Genomic DNA, 27,787 nt, shown 5'->3' with positions numbered 1-27,787 from the left:
AGCTCAAATGACAGGCAAACGTGCAGTCACATGACATGAAATGGTGCAAAACTCTCTCTTTAACTGTTGTCAAGGTTGCAAGCTCAAAACGTCATACTTGATTTTTCCACTCTGCTCTTCAGAGTGTCAATTTTTTTTTCTTTCATAAAATCAGCTCTTCTTAATCGAGCATTATGCTTTGTCTTTCGCCTGATTTGTCTGCTGGTAATTCATACCGGAAGGACATATTACAGTTTAAATTTTGTATTATTTATTTTATTTTTTATTTGTTCTTGTTTTTGTTTTTTGTTCGCCCACATGGTGTGATTGGCTTCTCTCCTTTTTATTTATAGGGTTTTAACAAGCCCATTAGTCACATATAGCCAAGGTGGCCTAAACTGCCCGCTGTTGCCAACCTTGCCTGCTCATTTACCAACACTAGCCTTAGCTGCACTCATGCACTTACAGCCAATAAGCTTTCTTTAGATCTTGCAGTCTACTTTCCCCAGGAAACCTAGTGACCTGCCAGGTGGCCCGTCTCAGCACAAAAAAACATGACAAAACAAACCGCTGATAATAACAACCAAACAAAAATCTGAGCTGCAAACATTTCCTATCAATGTTTCCAGACTAAACATGGATTCTGTGCCTCATGTGTGCGCCTGTCATATGTGTGGCGAGGTGCGATGATCACACCATATTGTGTGAAACTTGAACTCTCGTCTCTCAATGATCCAGGAGAATTTGGAGTGAGAGCAATGTGGTAGAAGATGTGTGCAGAGAGAAGGGATGCGTCACTGGATTAGTGCCTGAGACGCTGTCCCAGCCTCTTCCTACTTCTGAGCCTGCTGAGACGCTTCAAGAAGGGCACGACACTCACTGCTCGCTTTCCCTCCACCAAGCCTTCCACATGAGCCAGCCAAGCCTTACCTCCCCACCAGGATGAAGAAAGAAAAGAAAACGCATGCTTTACTGTTTCTCCTTATGCTTCACTTCACCTCGGGTAAGGCTCTGCTTTTCTTTTACTGTCTTTGTTGTGTGTGGTTAAGACTTCTTGCCTCGCACTTATCTGGTTAATCCTCTAACACAGAAGAGGGCATGTCTGTCTTAGTGTGGACTTTCATGTTGCTTGTACTTCATAAATTTCAACATGCAATGCCGTTTTTGTCTGGGTCTTAATACTACAGCCTTATTATTTCTAATTTAACTCTTTTCTCCTCCCTGCTTTCAATTCCTGCCCTTGTTAGCAAGTGAGTGCAACTCTTCTCACTGTAAAATAATAATTAAGGAGAAAAATAATTTGATGTGGTGAGAGACATTTGTGGGGTTTGTACAGTGTGTGGAGCAGCTTCCTTTTAGATTAGGTCATTGTTTTTCTTTTATATCTCTCTTCTGCTCAAATAATGTGAATCGTCTTTTTCTTTCTTATTTTTTTTTTATCACAAAGGGCAATCAGACTATGCTCCATATTTTTACGATAATGGTCCCAGCAGTACAAATGGAAATATGGCCTTGTTCAGCATCTCTGAGGATACACCCGTTGGTAAGGCTCCCGTAAAATTACATTTTTTTTAAAAATTATTATTGTTATAATTTAATATTTTTAAGTTTGGTATAATTTGAGCATGTTTTTACATTTAGTGTAGTTTGAGATGTGTGTTTTAAGTGCCTAAGTGTTGTATGAAATGATCTCACATGGTGCTAAGGCTCCAGCTAATCGCTATAAGATCTTTTGGATTGTGACGTACATCACAGTCTTACGGGAAGAAAACATTATGGGTAGAGGCTCATCTGACCTAACCTGTCAAACGTGCCTTTTACACTAGTGCTGCATATAGACATGTCACGTTTCTGCCCCATTTCAAAGGTTTTGTCCCTGTATGTGTTCTTTTCTCATAGGAACACAGATATATGTCTTGAATGGCACAGATCCGGAGGAAGATCCAGTACGATATGGTCTTGCTTTTGAAAAGGGCTCTACAGAATATTTTAGAGTGGACCCAAAGTCAGGAAATGTGACTCTAATTCAGGAGCTCGACAGAGAGGTAAGCATTTTAATAAAGACTCCTGGTTTGGAAACACACAAACAAAACCCCCACTTTGGCTCAAAGTGATGTGACATCTTTATTTTTCATAGAAACAAGATGAAATCTCAGTGCACGTGAGCATAACGGATGGCCGTAATAAAGTAAGCTCTATAAGCTACAGTGCAATTCAGTTTACAGTCACATTTTAATACTGCAATTTAACTGGAAACTCTATCATAAATATTAGGATTAAATAGTACTTCAAAAAAGTGCCATGACAGCCTGTAAAATCTATTTAACTGTGCATCATGACATTTTCTCTGATCGCTATTTAGATTATTTCTCTGCAAACAATGTCATTTTTTTAATAAGCTGTAGCAAAAGCAGCTGTTTTGGAAATTTGTAATTGCTTTTCACATGTGTTTCAGGTTGTTGAGACAGTGAGAGTCTTTGTCACGGATACCAATGACGAGCCACCTGAATTTCTAAATTTGCCTTTTATTATTGATATTCCAGAGGTATATTATATAAAATAACTATACAGTTACATGCATGCATTCTAGAGTGTTTTTTCCTGAATGTAATAAAAGTGTCAAACTAATTAAATAATCAAAATTCAATAATGTTTGAAAATTATTGAACTTTTTGCTCCTTTCCCAGGACACTGCTCCAGGAAGTAGCATCTACAGAGTCCAAGCAGTGGATAAAGATATGGGCTCAGGAGGAAGTGTTTCCTATTATCTACAGGTAACTTCACAGCCTCACTGTAATGTGCTTTTGTTACCATGGCAACTTCAAAACAACTTGAGTAGTAACTCCCAAATTGCAAATATTTTTGAAGTTGAATTGAAGTAAAGATGCACAAAGTCACCAGTAAAATTCAGGCACGTTAAAGAAGCTGTTGTGAATTTTAAGAAGTTTTGTTTAAACTCAGGTGAAAAATGCCAGCCACATATCACAAATTAGAAACTATATAATGCACAAAGATCCAAATATCATACTTGATTAATTCTGGCTACTGCATCTATGTTTACTGAGCCATCAGTCAGAAAAAAGCACTCTCCAAAATATAGCAGCTAGGCTTCTACGGCAGCACGTGCGCTGAAAAGTGACCCAGTGTAACCTAGGCTAAAGTTAAAGCTTTTTTTAGCCGCGTTGCACATGGCGTCCAGATGAATACTGAGTTGATTGTAAGAGAGTACTAATCACAGAGAGGGCTCTTTATAGCTTTACACCTCTTTACATCTTCAGCTCTCTTAACTCTCACATCCTGGAATACTCCCTGAAGTCTGCCAACACCTTTATCCTCTTAGAGCCCAAAATGTATTTAAAACTGTTAACAAGTTGGGTTTTTTTCATAATTTTAGCATTTCATTTTTTTCATATCTTAATTTTTCTGTTTGTTCTAGGTTTTTTTTTAAGCTCTTCTATGGTTTGATTCAATTTCTGCTTTGCAATCCATTTAAAAATCAATTACATTTTTTATTACCAAGACTGCAATGCAAAATAAGCAAATAGCAACACTTTTAACTAGCGTTGTATGACCCTAACACTCAGGGATAACCAGAGGTCGACCTGACATCACGAGCATTGCGCGTGATGGAGGGAGGAAAAGGGCATATGAGTGATGGGACAGTGATGCAGGGAAAGATTAATCTCATACCATAGAGCAGTCTGGAAATCGTGTTACTTTAGTGGATTAAATTTCAATTACATTTGAGCATGGCATTGAAAGCTTAATAGGGGCTTAGGTTTGGTCTGGGCCAACAGCTGACAGCACAGTGGTTGTTAGTCTCCATGTGTCAATTGTGAGACAAAGCTACCCTGAAATGCCAAGGTTAAAATGAGCCAGGCTAAAATTGATCGGTACCATATCAGAATTAGCTTTATTGGTTTTCATTGCTAAATTTAAGTCGAAATAAAGCACTCCTACTATCTTTATTAACTGTGACTGTTATATTACCAGACCTCCCCATTCACCAAGTTCACCATTGATGGACACAGTGGGATCCTCAGAGTTAAACCTGGTGAGACTTTGGACTTTGAGACCACACCAACGCATTTTGTGACAGTAGTTGCAAAGGTGAGAGGTCACTGTGACACTTTTACATTTGGGTTGTGCCTTTATTTGCTTAATCAAATGGTCTTAATACATGTAAACACAGTAAGTAGCTTAGTTTGCAGGTATTTCTGTCCTCAAATGTAAAGGATTTTCAACTTTAAAGTCATGTATTTTTGACATGCAATTGCATCAATCATGGGGTTTAAAAAAGATAAATGAAATTGCAGTTTAAAATTATTTAATTCTAAGTAGAAAATTACATAAAATCTAAAAATTAGTTATTGGAGTTTATCAATAACATTCCTTCTGATACAATTTGTTCATATAGAACCAAATCCTGCATATTGTAAAAAAACAACAACAACAAAACAACAACAACAACAACAAAAACAAAAACAACATTATACTAAATACACACATAACATAATTATGTTCTATGAGCAACCCATTGCAGTGACTGAGAGGAAAACTTCCTTTTAATATGAAAAAAAAAACCTGCTGCAGAACTAGATTCAGAGTAAAAGTTGTTTTACCTTCACTGATTTGGGTGAGAGAAAAGCAAAGAGTGAAAAAGGGGAACAGGGAGCTAAAAAAAAAATCTGTTGGGAAGTGGTGAGATTTTAAGTTGCTGGTCTGCTGACGCACTGAAAGTCCTGCTCCCAAAAATAAGTATAATTTATCACTGTGAATAATAGTTGGTGGTGAGAGCTAGTTTATTTTTTGTAGCCTCGGCTCTGGCTACTTAAATACCTGGCTGTGTAACATTTAGTAGATAATCCAGTTATTAAAAAGGTAAAGCTATGATGTATAAAAAATATTATATTATAGTGTTCCCAATTAAAAATGAATTTCATTGCCTAACTTTTGATTTTTATTAAGGTGCAAGTTTTTCCTAGGTTTTTTTGGCCTTTTTCAACTTTAGTCGATAGACACAGTGAAGATAGGACAGGAGAACAGAGGCAGAGAAAGAGGGGAAGACATGCAGCAAAGGACCTTGGGTTGAACTCGAACCCGGGCCAGCAGATCTCAGTTGTATGGCACGTGGTCACAAGCTCAATGCACTGAACTAAAGTGGCAAATCAGACAATAATTGCTTCTAAAATTATACTAAACCATGAACATGTATCTAAAATCTTATGCATGTTCTTTCTGCAGTTTGTGATTTTTAGCAAGTTAAGAAAAAACAAACTCTTAACTTTTTCAAGCAAGACATCTCTTTAAAGTGCAAGTAACATAGCATTTAGGTTAGAATACTAAAAAAATGTATATTTTTGGTTAAACTAAATTTTTAGTGTTTTTTGTGAGCTGGCTTCAAGCTGTTGTGACAGATAACATGTAGCAGAGATCCCATAATCCCAACATGGCCAAATGTAAAATAAACTTAACCATGTCTTTGATTAAATATAAAGGGTTAGCTAATTATGCCATGTGGTAACTTTGCTTTTACCTTGTTGTTGTCACAGGATGGAGGTGGAAAGTACAAGGGGAAGCATCAGGTGTTGACTTCCACAGCCACAGTAACAATTAATGTTATTGATTCCCAAGACATGCCTCCATACTTTGTAGGAACACCATATTTTGGATACATCTATGAGGTCTCTGTTCCTGTAAGTTCTTGTCGCATTCACTGAATTAAATTTGATTTCAGTTATTGCTTTTGTCTCCATTGTGTTGATGTACTTTTTTACTTCTAGGGCTCTGAAATATACACAGTGTACGCTAAAGATGGTGACCAAGGCAATCCTAACCCGATACATTATTCCATTATTAATGGTAAGAACAATAGCAAAAAGAGAAAAGTGCAAGATTTAGTTGCTTGTTTGTAAGGCAAAAGTGTGTTACTGTGTCTTCTTTTAGATTATGATCAGATTTCAAACAAAACTTCTATCAACACCTTTCAGGTAGTGATGGTGTGTTCGACATAAATAGCACAAGTGGTTGCATCACCCTGACAACTTTTCCATCTTTGCTGAAAAATGAGCTGTATGAAATCAAAGTCAAGGTAACAAGTTATTTTCTACTTATCTTCATTTTTAAAAGAAACTTTTCACCGCAGTAGCTTTTGAAACCACCTTCAGCAGCCATAAGTTGAACGGATAGATTTTTTTCTTTGTACGACTTTATTAGTCTCTCACATGGTTGTGGATAAAGTTTGGTCCACTCTTTACAATATTGCTTCAGTTCATTGAGGTTTGCAGGTATTTGTTTATGCACAGCTCTCTTAAGTGCCAATCAAAGTATCTTAATCAGTTTTAGGTCTGGCCTTTGAGTGGGCCATTACAGCACCTTGATTCTTTACCTTTTCAGCCATTCTGTTGTAGATTTATTGCTGTGCTTAGAATCATCATCGTGGTCCATGACCCAAGTTTGGCCAAGCTTTGTCTGTCAGGCAGCTGGGCTCACATTTGACTCTAGAAAGTATAGAAAGGAGTTCATGGTTGACTCAATAATTGCAAGGTGTCCCAGTCCTGTGGCTGCAAAACAAGTCCAAATCATGACCCCTCCACCACCGTGTTTCACAGTATGAGGTGTTTGTGATGATATGCTGTGTTTGATTTTCACCAGATGTAGTGCTGTGGATTAAGGCCAAACATTCACTTTGATCTTGTCTAGCCAAGGGACATTGTTCCAGAAGTCTTGGAGTTTCTTCAGACACAACTTTGCGAACCTAAGCTGTTCTGCTATATTCTTTTTAGACAGAAGAGACTTTCCTCTGGCAAACCTTCTAAAACATGTTTGTCAGGTTTTGCCCGGCCTTGGGGCGTATTTTCTGGGATGTCCACTCCTAGGAAAGTTGCTACATTGTGTTAACATACACCTGAATGCTCCAGACCAGCAAAATTCCAAAACTTGTTATCGTACAGAGGTGGTCTCGCTGATGATCGGTTAAATAAATGCATTTGATTAGAATCATCTTGCTGCTTCTTCTTCTGCTTCTGGAATAGTTTTTAACAGGACTGCATAGAGTCCCATGAAAACCTTTTTTCACCGGTGCTTCTTACTCTCATTGACTATAATTTTATTTACTTGTGTATTTTTTAAACTGAAGGCATCTGAGATAGGCCCAAACAATGAGCTCCAGGACTATGATGTTACCACAGTGACTGTCCGTGTGGTTGATCTCAACAACCATCCCCCAACCTTTTATGGAGAAAATGGGCCACAGAACAAATTTGAAGTCACCATGTATGAGCATCCACCTGCAGGGGAGATCCTCCGTGGCTTCAAGATCACAGTCAACGACTCTGATCAGGTACATGAATTCCCAAATTGCAAATATCTGATTCATTCCTTGGACATGCAGCAGTGTGCTATTACTAATCAATAACTGTGATCAAAGGTGGTGCAATAATATTAAAATTTAAAGAATATTAGCCAGTTGACAGATCCATTTAAAGAAATTACGTACAAAGTTAACTAAATATGTGAAAACAAACGTGTTGTGCAATAATGCCGCCCCAAAGTTGCAAATATCCAGCAAAAGTATTGAAAGTAAAAATGTCACTCACTATGCCACCATGGTTAGTCTCCTCTACCTGTTTATAATAGCTCATGTAGCATTACATGACACTCTTATACTCTTATTTATGTGGTGGCAACAGCTCAGGAGGTAGCACAAGTTATGTTATAATGTTAATAATAAGTTGGTGGTTGCTCCAGTCTGCATGCGAAATCCTTGGGCTAACTGCAAACCCCAAGTTGCATCTAATGGCGTGTGAGTGTGTATGAATGTATGTCAGAAAGCACTTAAGCATAAAAAAGTGTTTGTGTGAATGGGTGAATAAGACATGTTGTATAAAGCGCTTTTAGTGCTTAGGTAGAGTAGAAAAGCGTTCTAAAAGAACCAGTGAGTTTATGTAATGGATTTCTGTATTGTGCTGACATTTTTAGGGAGCAAATGCCAAATTTAAACTGAGGCTAGTTGGGCCGAGCCGAGTGCTTCGTGTGGTTCCCCAGACAGTCCTGAATGAAGCACAGGTGACCATCATTGTGGAAGACACATCCGGCATCGACTATGAAAAGGGGCCAACTCTCTCTTTTAAGGTGAGGCGCCGTATGGGCAATATTACAACATTACAATACGTTATTATTAACAAGTGTCGAAGAAATAATCCTGTTAGTTATTTTACTGGGTGGGTAATCTCTTTTGGTTACTAGGAAATATGATTTTGATTAATGGCTTTAGCCCATGAATTAACTGCATTTTCATTAACTTAAGCTTTGCCTGTATACTAATACTTTGTGAATGTTGCAACATAAATACATAGCTCACCTTTTGTAAACTGCCACAAAGATAATTTACTCCAATCATTTGTGCTTTGTAAAGGACCCAGGCTAGAAATCCATCTATCAATATGACTGTAGATAAGCAATAACAACATGAGCGCCCTAGCAAGTCTCTGATTTATTTCACTGACTGCAGTGACATTAATTTTAAAAATCATAAATCAAATCTGAAAATATTTTCTTTGCTTGGTTTACAGTTTCACAGAGTAGCCAGTGTGGCTTTAGATATCTGTATATCCATGAACTCATTGATTATTCATTCATTTATTTGTTCATTTTCAGGCACAACAAATACCTATATTGAACATAAAATGCACAAAACAAAAAACAAAAATTGCCTGAAAAAATTATGAGTTGACTAAAGCTTTCAGCACTAATTTAATCACTCTGAGTGTGTCTTCCTGCAGCTCCTGGCAGTGGAGATTGACACTCCCGAACGGTTCAGCGCAACAGCGGACATAGTGATCAACCTGCTGGACACAAATGACAACATCCCTAAATTCACATCTGAGTATTACATCGCCAGGGTCCCTGAGAACTCTCCTGGAGGCTCCAGTGTTTCATCTGTAACAGTGAGTCAATCACAGTTAAACTCAGCTTTAACCTGATCAAAGTGATTATATAATCCATCTTTCCTCTATTAAATGCATATTGCTCAGCACAGTTCATTAGATAAAAGCAGATTGGTGCCAGACAAAAACAGGCTTAGCGCTCTCTTGCTTCAGTTTGCTACTCCTGGTTATGAAATTTGTTATCTCCATGTCACAATCTGGCATATGTCCTATGTTACTCCTCATCGAGGGAGATTATTAAAAAATATATTGGCACATTTGTCCCTTGCTTGTCATCATACTGTAGAAACCCTGCAACCAGGCAATGTGTCCAAGTTAAGCAGTGAGAAGTAAAAAGCTTAATTTTGCTTCAAGGTTAATCATGTTGACCGATGCTTGCTGAACATCCCCTCGCAACACACTGTATATGAGCTTAAGACTCTATCTAGTTGTCCACAGGGGGTTTTAGTAAAAATAAATGACACAATAAATTATTTTCAGTCACCTTAAAGTAATCATATTTATTTAAGTTACATATCTATACACTATTATGATGTAATTTTCCAAATAAGTAATTAAAATTTTTTAAAGTGTAATTTTTTAATATTTTGTTGTGTAAGCATGAGTATGTATGTGTGGTATGTAGGAGTATGTAGGTGTATAATCGCCTTCCTTTTTTTCTCTGTAGGCAAACGACCCAGATTCCGGGTCTTGGGGTGAAGTCAAATATACGATTTATGGATCAGGATCTGATTTGTGAGTATAAACCTTTCATTGCTGCCAATTTAGGTTCATTCTGATCAGATCTTTAATTCTGGCATTTCCACAAAATGCATTTCACAGCCTAAAGTTATTTTGAAAGTATGAGTCAAAAATGCTCAGAGGCTCAGGGTGTTTAGTGCCAGCAGGACACTAGTCTTGAGTCATCTTTGTGTCTTTAATGAAAGAGGTAAGCGGGAAACTGGTTTGATCGGCCCCTCTGCTGCACAAACAGCTCGCTCTAAAATGGCTGTAAGATGCTGGCTAATCTCCTAATTGGATTGGTAGGTTAAAAATAGAGAGCCTGGCCCATCTCACATAGGCAGAGCCAATTAATATGCAATGTGACAGCTGGAGCCACAGAAACGGCAGCTTTGAGAAGCAAGGCAACATACAGCGAAGGGAAAGTGAGAATTTATGCCTGTCTGCAGGCTGCAACCTGAGTTAATTGTGTGAAAGTTATCAGTTCCAAGAAAACTTGTGAAATTTCACAGCGAAAAACAAGACAGAAAAGTCTGCTGAATAAAATGGCTGCATGCCCAATGTTGAACTAGAAGGCACTCAGAAAGCTCCTGGCAAGCTTTAAAATGAGTAAACCTGCTGTGTGTACGAGCAAGTATTTATTCCTTATTGTATCCCTGAAATTGTTATGAATGTGTTTTTAGGTTAGAGAAATATAACAGGTGGTAAAAAAAATTAAGCCCTACAGGGTATAGTCAAGCTCTCCTGATTAGTGATCACTTTAAAACAACCTCTGGAAAGTCTGAAAATCTCAAATATACATTCACAATGTTTGAAATGACAAAATAGTTAGAAGCTTTGTGGTTCCAGATCCTCAGAAAACACAAACAGTGTATAACAATAAGAACAAAATTGAAAAAAAAAACTTGGCAATTATTGTGTAAATCAATATTTCTCTACAGATGTACATATGCATTTCATATGCTGGAGATCTGTCTTTAAGGAAGCAACTCATTAAACATATTCTCCCTGCAAATCAGGGTTCAGGATTTTTCACCCAAACAAATAAGCATAAGCAGCAAAAATGTACAAGTTTGTTTTTCCTACACGTTTTTTAAATCAACTGGATTAACATCTGAAGCCTTACAGTACAACACGTCTGTCCAACGATGGCTGTAAAGTTGTTTTTTATAGCAAAGTGTGAGTCATGTAGAGATTCACAGGGAGCAATGAAAATCTGTCACTTGAGCTGTGAATTACGATGCCTGTATTAGAAACGCCTGGTTAGTTGAGATGAAGCTAAATGGACATCTGTGGTTGTGACTCATGCACTGTGTGATCTGAACTGCAGGTTTTCCATTAACGCTTCATCAGGCCTCATCACCACACAGCCCTGGACCAGCCTGGATGCAGAGGTCAGGTCAAAGTACAACTTTTATGTCAAGGCTGAAGATTCAGAGGGGAAGTACAGCTTGGCTGAAGTCTTTGTCACAGTCACTGACATGAACGACCACGCGCCAGAATTTGATGAAGTGCTCGTGGAGAAGACGATGATTATTGGCACGCCTGTCAAAATAGAGGTACATTTTGCTTTGAAATTGATCTATCTCGTCTCTTTTAGCTTAATCTGTGATTCTACTTTCACCAAGTTTCAGCTTTTTTGTTGTAAACTGAATGTTTTGGGAGCTTAGATAACAGTAAACATTCAATGTATTGAGCTTTGGTTCTAGAAAAGTTATGATTGCATAATTTGGCATCAAAAGACTAAGATTTTGGTGTGTAGAGCTTTCTAAATTTGTTAATATTCCATGGCTATAAATACAAAAAACACTATTTGCGCCTTTCTGATAAAGACTACAAAAAACAGCTGTTTAAAATGTATTCAGTTGTGTGGATTAACTAGAAACGTGTAACTAAATTAAATAAAATTTGATTTCAAATCTAAGGAAAATCTGAAGCCTGCAGTGGATATTCTGCATTAATACCTGGTTTAAAACACTTCTTATAAAGTAATCAGTGTGACTAATTAAAATTATTAATAGGGAAACAACAATTCCATAGCCAAGTATACGGATGATAAATTGACTCATCTTAAAATGTATGCATATATGTGCCAAAGCTAGGTTAAAGAACGACATATTGCATGCAATATGTCAAATCTAATGCATTTTACAGAAACATCACAGCCTAAGAATAAAGATTTATTCGTTTACATTTTAACTAAACGCTATTGATGCATGATGCTTTTTACAGGCCGTGGATGAAGATGCGGAGTCTCCAAACAACGTCATTGAATACTCCATCATGACCGCAGATCCTGACAATGCATTTGACATCAATGCTGACACTGGCGAGATCAAGCTGAAGCCTTATATTAAGTCTATGGAGATTGTACAGAACATCACCAAGCAGAAGGACTGCAAGTGGTCTGTGGTGGTCGAAGCCAGGGACCGAGGCTCTCCGTCCTTCAGCACAACAGCTGTGGTCAACATCGATATCACAGAGGCGGTAAGACTTGTTCCAACTCGGAGCATGCTTGCAGTGCTTCCTGTCCCAGAGCTGAGCTGTAGACGTGCATTTTAACATGAGTCAATAGGGACTGTTGCCATGCTACTATATGCTTCTGCTAAATCAGCGTCCTTGTTTCAGCTAGTCACATTTCACTAAGTTCATCTACTTTAAAGGATAACACTGGTAATTTCTTATAGTTTATTTAAAGATCAGAACTAACAATAAAGTTTCCTACTAAGAAGTGAAAAAAAATCCATTAATACTAACTGGACTATCAGGTTCTGAATGCAATCTAATTTGTGGCTTTAAATATGAATTATTACAGAGTTTTAAAACCAATTAACTCTAAATTTGTAGCTTTCCCTTTCAGAACAAAGTTTTATCATAAAAAATTATTTGGACAAAAAAACAGTTTTAACCATTCTGGGCTTGATCCACTGAACAGTCAAAGGCCACTTCATTAGTTACACTTTTTCATTTACTGGTTAACACAAATATTTAATCAGCCAATCATTTGGGCTCACCAAATAAGACAAGAGGAGACTCAAAAATGTTGCCTAAACTGATGAGTCACAATTGTTGCTGCAGCATCCAGATGGTGGGTCAGAATTTGGCTTGGGCAACATGAATGCATCAATCCATCCTGCCTTGTCAGCAGTTCAGGCTGGTGGTGGTGATGGTGGTGTAATCATGTGGGGAAATTTTTTGGCATACTTTGGGTCCCTCAGTACCAAGTGAGCATTGTTTAAACACCACAGCCTATCCGAGTAATGTTACTGCGCATGTCCATCCCTTTATGGCCAATATGTACCCATCTTCTGATGGCTGTTTCCAGCAGGATAATGTGCCATGTCACAAACCTCAAATCATCTCAAACTGGTTTCTTGGTCATGACCTCCACAGTCATTCAATAGAGAACCTTTGGGATATAGTGGAGCAGAAGATTTGCATCTTGGATTTGACACCAACAAATCAGCAGTAACTGTGTGACGCTATCAAATCAATACTTAGCTCTGAGGAATGTTTCCAGCACCTTTTTGAATGTATGCTTTGGATTATTACAACAATTATGAAGGCAAAAGAGCCAAAGCCAACCTAGTGCTGGCAAGGTGTGACTAATGATGTGGCCAGTGAGTATATATGGTCATGGCTACACATTTTACTTGTTGATGGAAAAATTCACACTCATTTTGATCTTTGAAATATTGATATAAACATTAGCATTATCCTTTGAAGTTTTTGCTCATTTGCATTGATCCATATTTTTCTAATACTTTTTGTGTTTTCATCCTGAATCCATTATTTCACTCTCCATGATGTTTTTGGTTCTGTTTGTGTGTTGTGTATCGTGCTTTTCAGATAAAAGGTCGAGTTGTTTCATACTTCATGGGCCTCAGCAAGCGTCCGCTGACTGTTTTTGGAATTTTTTTGAGCATTCTCACGTCCCTTGTTTTACTAACAATCTGCATATCCACCATCCTGTACTGTAACGCAGTGAAAAAGTCCAGAATCAACCCTGAGAGTAACTACATTAAAGTGGTCCGCAGAGTCAAGTGAGAAATAACCAATGCCTCTCCTTCATTTTCATTCATGAACATTAAAATAATGTTTACTGGCTGGGTTAGGTCTGTAAAAGAGTACCGGTGTACATTGAAAGAAAAGTCTTTTTTTATTATTTACTATTTTTACTTCCACAAACTTTTTTGGTCCCATGAACTGGTCATTATTATTGTTTAGCCCTCGTCAGTCAAAGAGAAATCCTAATGCATCGCACTGCCAGACGCATTCCTAAACATTAGAGACATATGTAGTTGCTAGCTTTCCTGTATTGTAGGGCAGAAGATGGATGTCTGGGTGCGAGTGTGAAAGTGCTAGAGTGTTCATAGACATGTTGTTTGGGCCTCCTCTGTCAGTGCTTTGGCATCCAATTTCATGTTTGCATGCTTTTGACAAATACTTGGAATTCAGGTTCAAACTGTTTTATTTTTGCTCTTTTACAGACTCCTCTCAAGGGGCCTATGGCAGCCTTTTTAATGAAAAGTAGGGACAATCCTTTAAAAGCTCTAGGCATGGTCACTTTTATCATTAGTGTTTTGGTAGGAGGGACTGTCTTGATCTCTACGGCTATGTACATGCGCAACTCAAAGTCCAACAGGATCATGCCAGCACGCCGCATCATTAAGAGGCGACCCAGGGACCAGCAGCCTTGGACCTTCAAGATACCTGTTATCAAATTCACCAACCCTGGAGAAAAGTTCCTCATAACCAACCCGGAGAGCAGCCTCCAGCAGGAGACAGGTAGCCCCCGGCTGAAGCCTCCACCTCCCATTGCTCCCTGTCTTCCGCCTCCACCTCCCTCTAACGTGCGGCCCAATGAAAGGCTGCGTGCAGTCCCAACAATATCTGGCGCACTGGCATCCAAAGGCTCCAAGAAGGCTAAGTCCAGCCGCCGTAAGGAGGGAAACATCAGCTCTGCTTTAGTGTCGGAGCTTAAAATGAAGCTTGAGCAGAAAATACACGAGAACAACCAAGGTTATTATTAACTTTAATGCACAAATCTCTGCTTTGATGGCTCTTAACTCACTTCATCCGAGTTCTGTGTGATGATGAGGTTACGTGAGCCTACCTTTATGTTATTTACAAGCAAACAAAAGAAGAGAGTGGTTTACATAATTATGTCTTAAGACAAGATAGAAGTGGGCTGCAGTGTATTCTCAGTTGACCTGCTTTAGATAAAAACAGGAGACAGCTTGAGTCAGCAGTACAGTACTAGATAATTCACCACACTGCCATCTTGAGGAGGATTATCATTTTAACATTAAGAAGCATTACAAGAAATTGAAAGCTGAGAAGTTGCTCTTTTGTATGATGAAAATGTGCCACTGTAGGTTTTCACAGTAAGAGCATCTTGCTTTTATTTTGTTGAGTGAGTAACTGTAGAAAATGCTTTTATAAAAGTGGATGTGGATCTATTTTAATTGTACAGCACTGTAAACATGGCAAAACCGCAGCTGTATCATGATGCAGTAAATACAGCAAAGTCAAAATTAGACCGTCTAACTCCTCTTGAAGGATGTTGTTGATAAAAATCAGTCATATGCTTGAAATTTTTAAGCTCAGATTACTATTTATATAAGCTGCTTGGACACTTAATTCATATGGGTATTTAAATGTAGTGTCAAAAATGTAGGGTCTTTGCACTGCTACTTTCCAGGTTACTTTTAAATGCCTTCAAATGTAGGCAAATACAGTGTCATCACTGCAAGAAATATGATGTTCTTGATTCTATCTTAGCTTACTATTGTAAATAAGTTTAGAAAAACTATATATGTTACATATAAATAACACTTGCCTGGTATTTCAAAGTAACATATTTGTACTGTCTTTGTACTGTCTTGATTTTGAATAAATATTCAAAAATATCTTGGTCTGTGCTCAATTTCGTCCTGGTGGTTTGATGTAGTTTTTTAGTTTTTTGGGGTTGTGGTAAAGACACAAAAACTAAGACACTGATTAAAATAAAGAAAACAATACATACATTATTTTTACACAGCAACACTGTCCCCATAGTTGAAAAGTTCACTGCAAATAATGCATTGGCTTAAGTGGACTGGCTTAAGTACAGCGCTTAATTTTGATGTTTTGGTACTTAGAGTTTTTATGGTTAATCTTGCCTTATGAAGATCATAGCAATGCAAGGGGAGGGATCACTAGTGCAAACAAGCGTGGGACTAATGTCAGTCTGTTATGTAATGTAAATCACAATGTTATAGCAGCTGTGCTTTGTTAGTCTCTTGTTGTTGTTGTGAATTTCTAATGTAAATGTCACTGTTTTCATGGCTGAGGGTGGAACTCAACCTGGCTATCGATGAACCACCATGACTAATACTACAGCAGTAAGTGGTAACATGTGGCCACCCTTTCCATGTCCAAATTCCAGTACAGTTGTAGCCATGGGTTTGACCAGTGCATAGAAGTCTTTACCTTCTTTTAACCCTTGTAACAAAAATATGAACACCACACAAGGGTTAATTGTTGAGCTTATTGGGGTTATGATGGTAGGTTGTCTACCTCCATCCTATCCCTAGCACTCTCTGACATGCCAATCATGAGTATGTTCTCCTCCACTCTATGGTCTTCTTCTGTTCCTTCTGTCTAACCTTTGCTCAATATCTCCAGTATCCCTCCTCTGCACATGTCCAAATCATCTCAGCCTTGCCTCTCTAACTTTGTCTCCAAACTGCTCAACCTGAGCTGTCCCTCTGATGGACTTGTTTCTAATCTTGTCCGTTCTAGTCACTCTCAACTAAAGTCTAAGCATCTTCAGCCTCACCACCTGTCTTCTTGTCAGGGTCACTGTCTCCAAACCAAACATCATAGCAGGTCTCACACCCCTCTTGTAAACATTCCCTTTCATTCTTGCTGCTATCACAATTCACCCCTGACACTCATCTCCACCGGCTTCATGGTGCCTACACTGTCTTCTTTATCTCTCATGTGCACTGTCCATTGCTTTGAATAGCCGATCCCAGGTATTTAAACTCATCCAACTTCACTATCTCGATTCCTTGCGTCTTTACCTTTCTACCAGCCTACCAGGTTTCAACGTAACTTTATTCTTTCATGAGTTATTTACAAGTTTCTGACCACTTATAAAATGTGTTCAATGTGCTGCCCATTGTGTTGGATTGTCAATGCAACCCTCTTCTCCCACTGATAGCAACACCGCAGGAGAAATGCCAGCACAGGCATCCAGTATCCGTAGTTTCAGGTGCTGCACATCTCGTATCTTCACACCATAGACAATCGCCTTCAGATGACCCCAAAGATAAAAGTCTAAGGGGGTCAGATCAGGAGACCTTGGGGGCCATCCAACTGGCCCACGACGAACAATCCACTTTCCAGGAAACTGTTCATCTAGGAATGCTCGGACCTGGCACCCATAATGTGGTGGTGCACCATCTTGCTGGAAAAACTCAGGAAACGTGCCAGCTTCAGTGCATAAAGAGGGAAACACATCATCATGTAGCAATTTCAAATATCCAGTGGCCTTGAGGTTTCCATTGATGAAGAATGGACCCACTATTGTTGTACCCTATATACCACACCAAACCACTCTCCAGTGACGTGCAGCGAGTGCTACGCTGTGGGTTCTTGCTGAATGAAGCTAGGACAGCCACTGATGTTTCTTCATTAGTGACAGTTTTCTTGCGTCCACATTTTGGCAAATCCAACACTGAACCAGTTTCACGAAACTTAGCAAGCAGTTTGCTAACTGTGGTGGTCTCGTCGGGTGTCTTGCATTGAAATCTGCTGCAATGACCCGGTTATTGCATTCACCAGATATCAACACAATTTTGATCCGCTCCTCACGTGTTAACCTCTTCGACATGTCAATGGCTGTGAACAAAGAGAAACTTGTAAATAACTCATGAAAGAATAAAGTTACGTTGAAACCAAGCACACCATTGTTTTTCTTGTGACATTACCAATAAGTTTGATGTGTCACATGGCCCTCTTCCTATTGAAAAAACAAAAGTTGTATCCAAGATGGCCGACTTCTAAATGGCCACCATGGTCACCACCCATCTTGAGGAGTTTGCCCCCTCACATATACTAATGTGCCACAAACAGGACTTTAATATCACCAAACATTCCCATGTTATTACGGTGTATCCATATAAATGGCCCACCCTGTACTTCTCCAGGCTTTCTTGCACCTGCTCCCTACTCTCACTACAGATCATAGTCTCATCTGTGAACATCACAGTCCACAGAAACTCCTGCCTGATCTCATCGGTCAACCTGTCCATCACCACTGCAAACAAGGTGCTCAGGGATGATCCCTGATGTAATCCTACCTCCATCTGTTACTCCAATAGCACCTTTCCTCACAGTCTTGCTACCCTCATGTATGTTCTAAAAACCATGTCTTCACTCACTAGTATATTTGCATCTCTAACCTTATTCACTTAATCTACTGCACATCCTTTCCAGCTCGATTTCTGCCTCTAGCCAACTAGTACAAGTCCTTTTCAAGACTTTCTTGGCTTGGTTTTTTCTCAATCTTTCCAGAATGTCTGGAATGTGAACAATTTCTAAAACACTTTACTGATAAAATTCTATCTCTCAAATCCTCACTCCCCCCAGTGGTGAGCCTTGCTTTCACTGGAGAATGTGCTTCTACTTTTCATCAGTTTGAGCCAGTGTCACTCTGTACACTTAAGCAAATTGTCAAGCAACTGAAAATTACTAGTTCTGCATATGAACCTCTTCCGTCTCGCATTGTGAAGGACGGCTTTGATGTAATTGGGCCCAGTATTCTATTTTTAATGAACTCATCATTGTCTTCTGGCTATGTTCCCTCTGTTTTTAAACATGCTATAGTGCAACCTGCTCTCAAAAAAAGGTGTCTTGACCATTGTGATTTTGTTAATTATAGGCCGATATCCAAACTTCCATTCCTCTCCAAAATCCTAGAGAAGATAGTTCTCTCGCAACTCCAGGCTTACCTGGATGCGCATTTCAGTCTGGTTTTAAACCACGCCACAGCACCGAAACAGCTTTGCTGAGAGTCCTTAATGATCTTCTCTTAATTACTGATTCAGGGCATTCTGTTGTATTAGTCTTATTGGATTTGTCCTCAGCTTTTGATATGGTTGACCATAATATCTTATTAACGAGGTTAGAACGCACTGTGGGCATTCGGTGTGAAGCCCTTAACTGGTTCAAATCATACCTTTTGAACAGGTCTTTCTCCGTTACCTTGGGTACTTATTCTTCCTCAACTGCATCCTTATGCTGTGGTGTGCCCCAAGGCTCTGTACTTTGTTGAAAACAAGCAGTTCTTTGAATCTTTGGGCTGAAGGAGGGACAATACTCGGTGTATAAATGCTCAATCAACAATCATTTATTTCCATACAATTCAACAATAAGAGCATTACAACGTCCGGACGGGAGAGATGCCTGCAGAGGTTCGACAGCATGTCTCAAAATGGTGACGGGTTGCTCAGCTTTTTATAGTCTCTAGTGGCCCCCAGCTAGTCGTAAAAGCCAAAACATCACATTTTTTCTCTGTTACAGCGCCTAAGTTATGACCTCGGCAGTTGTTTCTCTGCTTTCTGTAAGGTGGGGGTGTGGAATGTGGTCTGTCTATCTCCCCTGTCTTTAGACACAGAGTCTCCTGCTTACAACCTTCTCTTCATGATTCAACAATTAAGCATGTCAAGAAAACAGTGTAACACATTCCCAGCAGATCAAGGATACAGAGTGATGCACATTTATCCAATGGACTAATATGTGAATATGTTCTGTTAACTCAAAAGTATAATGAGAACTAAACTACATACAGCTCACACACTCTATTTTAAAGGGTATAATATGATCTACAGCAGTATTCTAATTCAACTACTTTGATTACATATATAAGGTAACATATAATAACAGAATAATTTAATAATTCCCCCTTTTGATCTCTGAAAGAGATCACTTACAACATGCACTCCAGGGTTGCAAGGTCCAGGTTTTCTTGATCCTGAGGCCCTCTGTCCCCCTTTAACGGGTGGACCATATGTGGGATGACCTCTGTGTTCACGCAGTTCAGATGCAAGCAAAGTTAGATTTACAACCATAACAGCAGTTACAGATGACACTCCCATCATTCCCAATTTTCCCACAGCTTTATTTTGGTGCTCCAGTTTTCCACTCCCATTTTAATGCCCCCTTATACCTTTCAAATGTACTTAGACTAGAACCTCTGTCTAAGGAGCTTTTAACCTTTATTTTTATTGCTGCAGCTACCAGTGTCTTCCAGTTGGGTGATTCTCAGCTTCTTTCTTCGTCCTCCGGGGTTAGACCACCCTTTAGTCATTGCACAGTTCTGGGGATTATTGCGATTTCAAACAAGGATCTGTGTGTTTTGGGGTCACCGCCGTGTCCCCCTTTTTGCCAAGAGCCTCTCGAACCTCGTTGGTCTGGTGTTCCTGGTTTTCGCCAACCCCTTCATGGTTATTGCTGTGTTTGTGGGATCCATCTTCTCCAGGAGCCCAAACGTCATGACACTTGACCCCAGTTGCTGTCTCGGCTGTCACTGTGTCTGACTCTGCTACGGAGGATCCTCGCATCTCTGTGACCTCGTCTGGTGTCTGTTCCTTTCTCTGTAAGAGACAGAAAACCAAAGCACCTCTCTTCCTAACCCTAATAATCTAATGTTCTTATCTACTGACCTTCTAGTGATTCAGAATTGGTCTAAAACATTCAGAATGTCCCAGGGACTTATTCTAATCATATCTTATGTGTGTGTAAGCATGTTTGCATTTCGCCCTCCGCACTCAAGGCATTTCTTACACTTTATCAGTCCGGACAGTCACGCCGAACGAAGCTTCTGACCTTCAAAAGGCCGAGTGCCAACTCGTTATAAGCACATTTGCAAGGTGTGTCTGAAAATTATTGAAACCCCTCTTTTTAACAAAAGACAAAAAATTAACAAATCTTCTAAACGCTATTCAGTTCATTTCAATGAGTAATGATTAAACATGAAAGTGATAGTTTATGCTTTTTCACTGATTCTCTAAAAGGTCCGTCTTCTCGGACCGCTATTAGCTTAAGCTTTACCATTCCTAAATTATTAAAGACACAAATGAAGTTATAAAATGTTCAAATAATCCTGGTTTGATGTTAAAGCTCAACCTTCCCCCCCTTTTTTGACACATTCCAATGTGTCAAATCAACGGAGCTAGAACATTCAAAAAAAGTTAGGCAGCTACAAAGTTTCCCAGACTCTTAAGGTGATCCGCGTGTAACGTTCTGACTCAGGTATTTAATATTTTAATAAATCTCGTTTAATTAACTGCCACTATTTAAACTAAACTTAAAGACATAATTTAAGAAAAGATCACAAAGAATAACATGATATCAGTGTTTTGTAAGCGCGTGCGGCCTTCTATGCTCGAAGCCTTTTCCCTCAATAGATCAGTCAGACATTCGCGCTGACTGTAGCTTTTAACCCTTATTAACTTGAGCACAACTCTACAATGAGCAACAAGTTGCAATATGTATAAAAACGATCATGGTTACACCTGCAATGAAAACCATCACTGGCGTCTGACAGGGTGGTGCTGCATACTCTTCCTTTAATGTCACTATTTTCACCCTGTTAATTAGAGTGTTTAAACCTGAAGTCGACTACGTCCACAACAAGTCAATACAGCTGTAAATGTGGCCAATTATCAATCTATTACCAATCAATAACAACAGATAACTTCTATTTTATGCATGCTTTTAATCAACCACTCACCCAGAGGATCTCCAATCCCAGCAAGTTCCTTCTCCTCCTTTAATGAGTCTGTCCTCCTTCCATGCCCTGGTAACTGGTCCATCCAGAGCCATATGATCTCAAATATACATACGACAAGCCAAACCACACCTTGGTCACACCAACCCCTTTCCACCCCCAAGATGTCCAATGCCATCCTAGTATGGACTGTCAAATGTGGCTTTAACGCTGACTGTTCTGACAATCCATTTTATAACGTTCCTGGTCAGATTTGCCAATCTCTGCACCAGAGTTTTAAACGTTTCGCCATTTTCATTAGGTTTTATTTTTTATTTAGTTTCGACTCCAGATTTTCAATTTTTTGCCAGTTGTAATTAGTTTTTACCAATTCTTTGCTAGTTTAGTCTAGTTTTTATTTTCTGAAAATCCTTAGTTTCAATTTAGTTCTATTTGTGTTTTGCAAAAGTTAAGTGTAACAAAATCTCCGTTCCATCATATCAGTCATGCTCTTCTAATTATCCTTGGGTGTTGAGACTAATAACTATTAACTCTTGCCGCACCGAGTGTTCCTAATTTTGGTTAAAGTTAATTGATAACCTTTTGAAGGCGATTGTTTCACACCTTTATTTAGATGTCCCAGTCCTGTTATCTCGGGATACATCACGCTGCCTTATCTGGGGTTAGCTATTTTCTTGGGATGCGAGTTAAGTGGGTGAGCTCTTCAACGAGGGGGAGCGTGCTCCCCCTGATGAGGTCTTCTAGGTAAGCTAGGTTAACCTTCTTGTGTGAGCTTTTCAAGTGCACTTTTAAGGTTTGTGGGATTTTTTGTTTTATAAATGTCCCTCAAGACCCCCTGATGACCCAGTAATTCATTTTTGCGCACTGTAGTACACATTTAGTTTTTTGCTTGTAGCTCTCATACTCTACTTGCCACTCCTCTAAGTCCTGATGTTTCTTAGAGGGGACAACAGTACCTTTAAAATTATGTCACATGTGTGGGGGTGTGGCCTTGCCAATTGTTTTGCCCACCTTTTCAAAATGGCTGGCGTGCCCACAAGCACATTTCATGGAAAAAGAAAGGTAAGCTTGATATTTACATTTAAAATGTTTTGTTAAACTCAGATTTTTATTTTATTCTTTTTGCAAGTACCCCTCCTCGGTGGCGAGAAACTGTTGGTGTGGTCAAGTGGGTGCTCTAGAAACAAACGCTCAGGACAGAACAGTTATCAGTCATGTACTTCCTACAAATTTTGCATATGTTTTATTTCATATTGATCCTCTGAGTGTAATGGTACATTTTAATTTGAAAATATCCAAACTAAACACAATATTTTCTTTATTTACTTTGCTCTTGTTCTTTTGCAGTACCACATCCTATCAAATGTCCCTGTCGATTATATTCTACATTTAATAACTTACTATTTCAAGTGAGAACCTAAATCACGTGGACCAATGTTTATTATTGCATATCTCTATTCTGAATGTGGCAAGTCATTCATAGGTATTGTTAAGGTTTTGGCGATTTTCCTCTATAAAATTTAATTGACTTTTTTACAGTGGCCTGCTGTGGTTAATAATAACATATTCCTGTCATGAGTGGTATCAAAAAGTCTTCTCCACTGTAGCATTTGGCATTCCCAATAATATAACATGATACCTTAATCAAAACACAGCTAATATAGCACAGTTTTCTTAATGCAAACATCAGTAACTCAAAATCAGCAACCACAGTGTTAAGTCTGCAGTTCATACTTATGTGAAGCTAGAGTCTCCTCCTCCAGTCTCTCTTATCCTCCTGCTCCTGAAAAAACAAAACAAAACAAAGCGAAGCATCCACCCTTCTCTTGTCGGCTGGGTGAATTGTTTATGAATTGTTTATTGGCATTTACTAATCCTAAAGTGGGTGCAGTCATTGTCTCAGTATCAAGTCAGTTAAAACTTTTAATCGTCAGTCCATCACAGTTCATTCGCATGCATACCTCCATACACATTCATACCAGATGTTGCTGATAATGGAGTCTCCCGCGCAACCTATTCGAGCATCCATCACCAGCAAGATGACGTCATCATTTTAAAGGAAAACAATTCCTTGTTGTTTTTTTGGGCCGGATTGACTCGGTGCAATCCTTTTAGACTCAGAACTTCTCAGTGTTTCCTATAAGTGAATTTCTCCCAAGCCAATTACAATCATGGAGAAGCACACTTTGCAACTGTTTACAGTAATAATATTTTATAGCGCTTTAAATTTCAATCTTTCAGGCCTGGTTTAAAGAGCTGATTGTTAAATCATGAACTCACAAAATATCAACATATCACCACCGGTGGATCACACCTCTCAGATGTTTTTTCTCCAGTGCACTGTAACAAAAATGAAAACAGACATAACCAACAAAATACTACTAAAATAACACAAACTAGGGCCCGTTGCAGACATGTCCAAGCATAAAACTATCCCTCTCTCGCTTACGAGAAAGAACACAAGCCAAAGCTCACTGATAAAATCAAGCTAGCGCTAAACAAAACCAAACAATCAACCAGAAATTCACAGGAACATTTTGCTTCCTGCCGGGACAATATTGTGTGGGAATGAGAACCTCAGGTGCCGTAACACCTTTTGTTCCTCCTTGAATTAAAACTCAATCACAGAAAATGCCGTACTCCGACCTAAAACTTACACTATTAATTCATCATTTTCACTCTGTGCCACTGTTCCTCATCAGGGCTGTGTGAAGCACAGCAAAGAATTCAGTCAAGGCCTTGAGCCATAAACAGACATCACGCACAGACATTGTTTTCATAACCAAACCGTTTTAGAGCTTATTCCTAAAATCTACATAAATGCCTTCTAGGTGACATATAACACATTCTAAGTAATCAATGGTAATCAATGGAAATCAATGGCTCCTCATAAAAATTATGCATTGGGATGTTTGTGTGCAGCATTTTGCATATCAGCATAAGCAAAGCATTCTTCATTGCATCAGCGTGTATGTGTGTGTGCGTGTGGATCACTCTTTATTGCACAAGCGTGTGCATGTGTATGTGTGTGCATCACTTCTCAGTGAATCAACATTCCCGTGTGTGTGTGTGTGTGTGTGTGTGTGTGTGTGTGTGTTCATCACTTTCCTGTTCTGGTGTTCTGGGTAAACCACGGCCTGAAGCGTGCCCTGGGGTCCTGCCCCCCCCTCCTTTTTCAGTTTGTTTGCGACCATTGCTGCTGCTGCTCAAAATTCAGTCCGTCCTGGTTCTGACCCCAATTGGGGCAGTCCTTTCTCCAGTGTCGATGTTCACCGCAGGTGAAACCTGCATCTTCTTCTGTGTTTTTGTCCATTCTGAGGTGCCTTCTGTCCTCAGTTACTCCTCTTGTCTCGGTCACGCCCTTTTTCGCCACCCGATCATCCGTGTTGGTCCATCACTGTCCTGCACAGTGTGAATGCAAAGTTATCAAGGTCAGCATTCTTTCGCTCGGCCTTACTTTTCATTCGGGCTTGGCGGGCGTCTCGTCACAGCTCTGTCAGCTGACGCAGTCTGGGAATTTTCCCCCGTGTAGTGAAACGGGCCTTAGGTTTAGTGCTCTCCGTCTCGGCTGCATGAGATCACATTCCTGCAGGTCTGTGGACATTCTCAGGTCGTTGTTGTGGGTCCAGCTGTTGCAGCATTTGGTCAGTGTCACGTATGGGGGAGAGCAGGAGTCCAGTCAGCCTCGGCTTTCAGGGCCGGCAAAGCAGCCTGTAATTAAATATGTATAGAAAAAACAAAAACAAAACAAAACAAAAACAAACAAAAAACAAAAACAAACGAACAGGAAAATGTTGTTGTGTTGGCTGTGTTATTCAGAGGGGAGGCACACCGGGACCAGGCCCTGTGTCAGCCTTCTCTCCCCCTTTTTTTTGTTTTTTCTCTCCCGATATAATCAACTCCTAACCCACCAAGTTGACAGGACAACACCGGTATATATTAAAATTCTTAAGATCATGTTTAAAAGCCCAAAAATGGAACTTTCTTTCATTCAGTAATCACTTTTATTAATCAATCAACAGAAAACATGTCACAATTTGAATCTTTTAACCACTAAATTTGTTGTGTCTTGCCTGGTTGGTTAGACCAGTGTTCCTTTTTTTTTTTTTTTGTTAAATTGTTGTCCTGCAACCCAGAGGGTTTCTTTGTCAGTAATGTATAGACTTCATCATTTAAGTATGTTAATTTTTCTTTAACCTTGCTGGAAAATCTTCACGTGTTCATGAGTGTAAGCTGTTTCTTCATTGCGTGTATGTGCATTTGTATAAAAGCAGGTTAATTTTATCTTTTCTCAAACTAGGCGTTACCTTAAAAGGAGCCTTTCTCTCAGATTTCTCTGCTTGTGTGTGTTTTTGTTTCACCTTTTTGTTGTGATGCTCCGGACGCCTTCCCAACCTCCACAAGTCCGTTGGCCCCAATTTTATGTGTTAAAACTTCTCTTAATTTCTCCTCTAATTCTCTCCTCGCTGCTGTCTTTTTCACAGCTGCTGATTCGTGCTGGGTGTGGTTCCCATTACCTATAATTTTGCTTCGGCCGCTGTGCTTGTGGGGGCAGTTGGTCCAGGTCCGCAGCTTCCTGTATTAACACACTAAGAGATTTATTTTAATTTCATTTTCATCACTTTTAAACCGATAAGCAGGCAACACGCCTACCTTGACAGCGTAAACTGTACGCCAGTCTCCCAACACATTCCTCTCTCTACTCCTCCATAATTCTCCACTGCACACCTCTTACTATCTCTCCTTTTTATTTTTATTACACCACAGAGTAATACACCCAATTATGCCCGTCTATCTCTATGTGGCTCCAAATTCCCTCTTTATTTTAATTTCACACTCGTCAGGGGACAGGCACACAACAATTTCAACCACTGAAACGAGGAATTCAACCTTTTTATATTTCTTCACTAATCTAGACTCAACGTTTGTTCGCAAAAATGTGTCTTGTTCTAGTCCGGAATAAATGTGAACCCGTGATTACACGGCCGTTCCAGTGTTATATCCGTAGCTATGCGGGGGCCCTCACCTCCCCAAGTCACCACCTCGGCACCCGGACGCCGCCGGTCCTGGCCAAGCGTCCCTGGACAGGAGGGTCGCCACTCCTAGGGCAAAGGTCCACAGGTACACTAGGCATCAACGTTTGATCCTAAAATGTGTCTTTGCTCTAATGTCCTCCTAATCAAACACATTAACCGTCACTGTCACTGTGTTCACGCTTCACTCTCCACACAAAACACACTCAGAGCGCGCCTCAGTCACACTCTCACTCAGTGCGCGCTTCACCCACAAGACAGCACCCAGAGCGCGCCTCGCAGCTTCACACACACTCTCTCACCCAGAGCGCGCTTTGACACTCACACACAACACTTTTCCTCAGCGGGAATTTTACACAGAAACCTCTGAGCTCAACTATTAGATCTTCTTAAAGCACACTGCACCATAGACCAAAATACCCTTTTCTCTGCGATTATGACCGCCACCACGGGGCAAAGTCGCATCATAAAAGTGATGCTTGCATCCCCGAAGTTATACCTGACATCATAAACCAGGTGTTGCTCTGTACTTAAATTTTTACTTTGTATTATGGCCGCAGCCCTTTATACTCGACTGACGCCACAAACCACCGTCAAAACCTCTCTCAAATGTACTAAAATTAGCACCAACCACTACTGCACTTCACGGCCGCACCACCGGAACACGCCGTATCATAAACCAAACCTACGGACGTGTTTCGCTCTCGCGTTGCCAGCGTCCAACTGCACCGTGAAGCCAGTATCTGCTTGTCCTTAAATCAACTTCTATTTCATAGCCGGCAAAAGCCAGGACATCACTGACACCATAAACAAAATAAACAAACCTCGACTTCAATGTACTGAACTAATGGCCGTGTCTTCAGAAGAAATTCTAATGTATTATTGCTACAGAAGCCAGTATTAGACAAAATTAAATGTGGAAGGTAAAGTGGCTGCAACTAGCTCAACGTAGTATCTTATTAGTTTCTCGGTAGAAGCAGTTTACTGCAACTAGCTCAACGTAGTGTCTTATTAGTTTCTCGGTAGAAGCAGTTTATTTAACACACTGGAATTCAGCCTCAACTTATGTTGTTAGTATCTTGCGCCAAAAACCAGACACCGACAAATTTACTGTGAAAATACGTGTAACTCAGTGAACAGATTAATTTGGAAAGCCCAATATGCACATTTGGTATTTATAATACAACAGGCTGTGCTTACCTTTTTATTTTTGGACCGGTCCTCTGTTCACCTCGCCTCACGATCTCACCAAAGGTCAAATCTACACCTCCTCAGCACACCAAAGATCCGGGTCACACGGCACCAAGTTGTTGAAAACAAGCAGT

The 27,787-nt window shown here is 39.7% G+C and overlaps 1 protein-coding gene across 4 annotated transcripts; it reads left to right on the top strand.

The window, feature by feature from the left end:
* Positions 1-742: 742 nt before the first annotated feature.
* LOC113028307 (cadherin-related family member 1) lies at positions 743-15,559 on the top strand. 4 transcript variants are annotated; one of them, XM_026178477.1, is made up of 18 exons: positions 743-982; positions 1,227-1,229; positions 1,427-1,522; positions 1,879-2,024; positions 2,117-2,167; positions 2,435-2,524; positions 2,667-2,753; positions 3,973-4,089; positions 5,532-5,675; positions 5,763-5,841; positions 5,970-6,070; positions 7,118-7,321; positions 7,960-8,112; positions 8,763-8,927; positions 9,595-9,662; positions 10,978-11,206; positions 11,880-12,134; positions 13,497-13,696. In XM_026178477.1, the coding sequence occupies exons 1-18, from the start codon at positions 922-924 to the stop codon at positions 13,692-13,694; spliced, it is 2,247 nt and encodes a 748-aa protein (XP_026034262.1). In that variant the 5' UTR covers positions 743-921; the 3' UTR covers positions 13,695-13,696. The 4 variants fall into 4 exon arrangements, with proteins under 4 accessions (XP_026034262.1, XP_026034259.1, XP_026034260.1 ...); XM_026178474.1 differs by lacking the exon at positions 13,497-13,696 and adding an exon at positions 14,138-15,559 and having other exon boundaries at positions 748-982; XM_026178475.1 differs by lacking the exons at positions 1,227-1,229; positions 13,497-13,696 and adding an exon at positions 14,138-15,559 and having other exon boundaries at positions 748-982.
* Positions 15,560-27,787: the final 12,228 nt, after the last annotated feature.

This window comes from Astatotilapia calliptera, chromosome 8 (genome assembly GCF_900246225.1).
Source record: "Astatotilapia calliptera chromosome 8, fAstCal1.2, whole genome shotgun sequence".
NCBI classification, from domain to species: domain Eukaryota; kingdom Metazoa; phylum Chordata; class Actinopteri; order Cichliformes; family Cichlidae; genus Astatotilapia; species Astatotilapia calliptera.
The sequence above is the reverse complement of the archived record's forward strand: the minus strand, read 5'-3'. Positions and strand labels throughout refer to the sequence as shown.

Bases quoted from the DNA above. Each gene is read 5' to 3' on its own strand.
- LOC113028307 (XM_026178474.1), top strand. From the start codon at position 922: ATGAAGAAAGAAAAGAAAACGCATGCTTTACTGTTTCTCCTTATGCTT. The intron at 5,676-5,762 runs GTAAGTTCTTGT...TTTTACTTCTAG, and splicing joins TCTATGAGGTCTCTGTTCCT to GGCTCTGAAATATACACAGT. The intron at 5,842-5,969 runs GTAAGAACAATA...AACACCTTTCAG, and splicing joins ACATTATTCCATTATTAATG to GTAGTGATGGTGTGTTCGAC.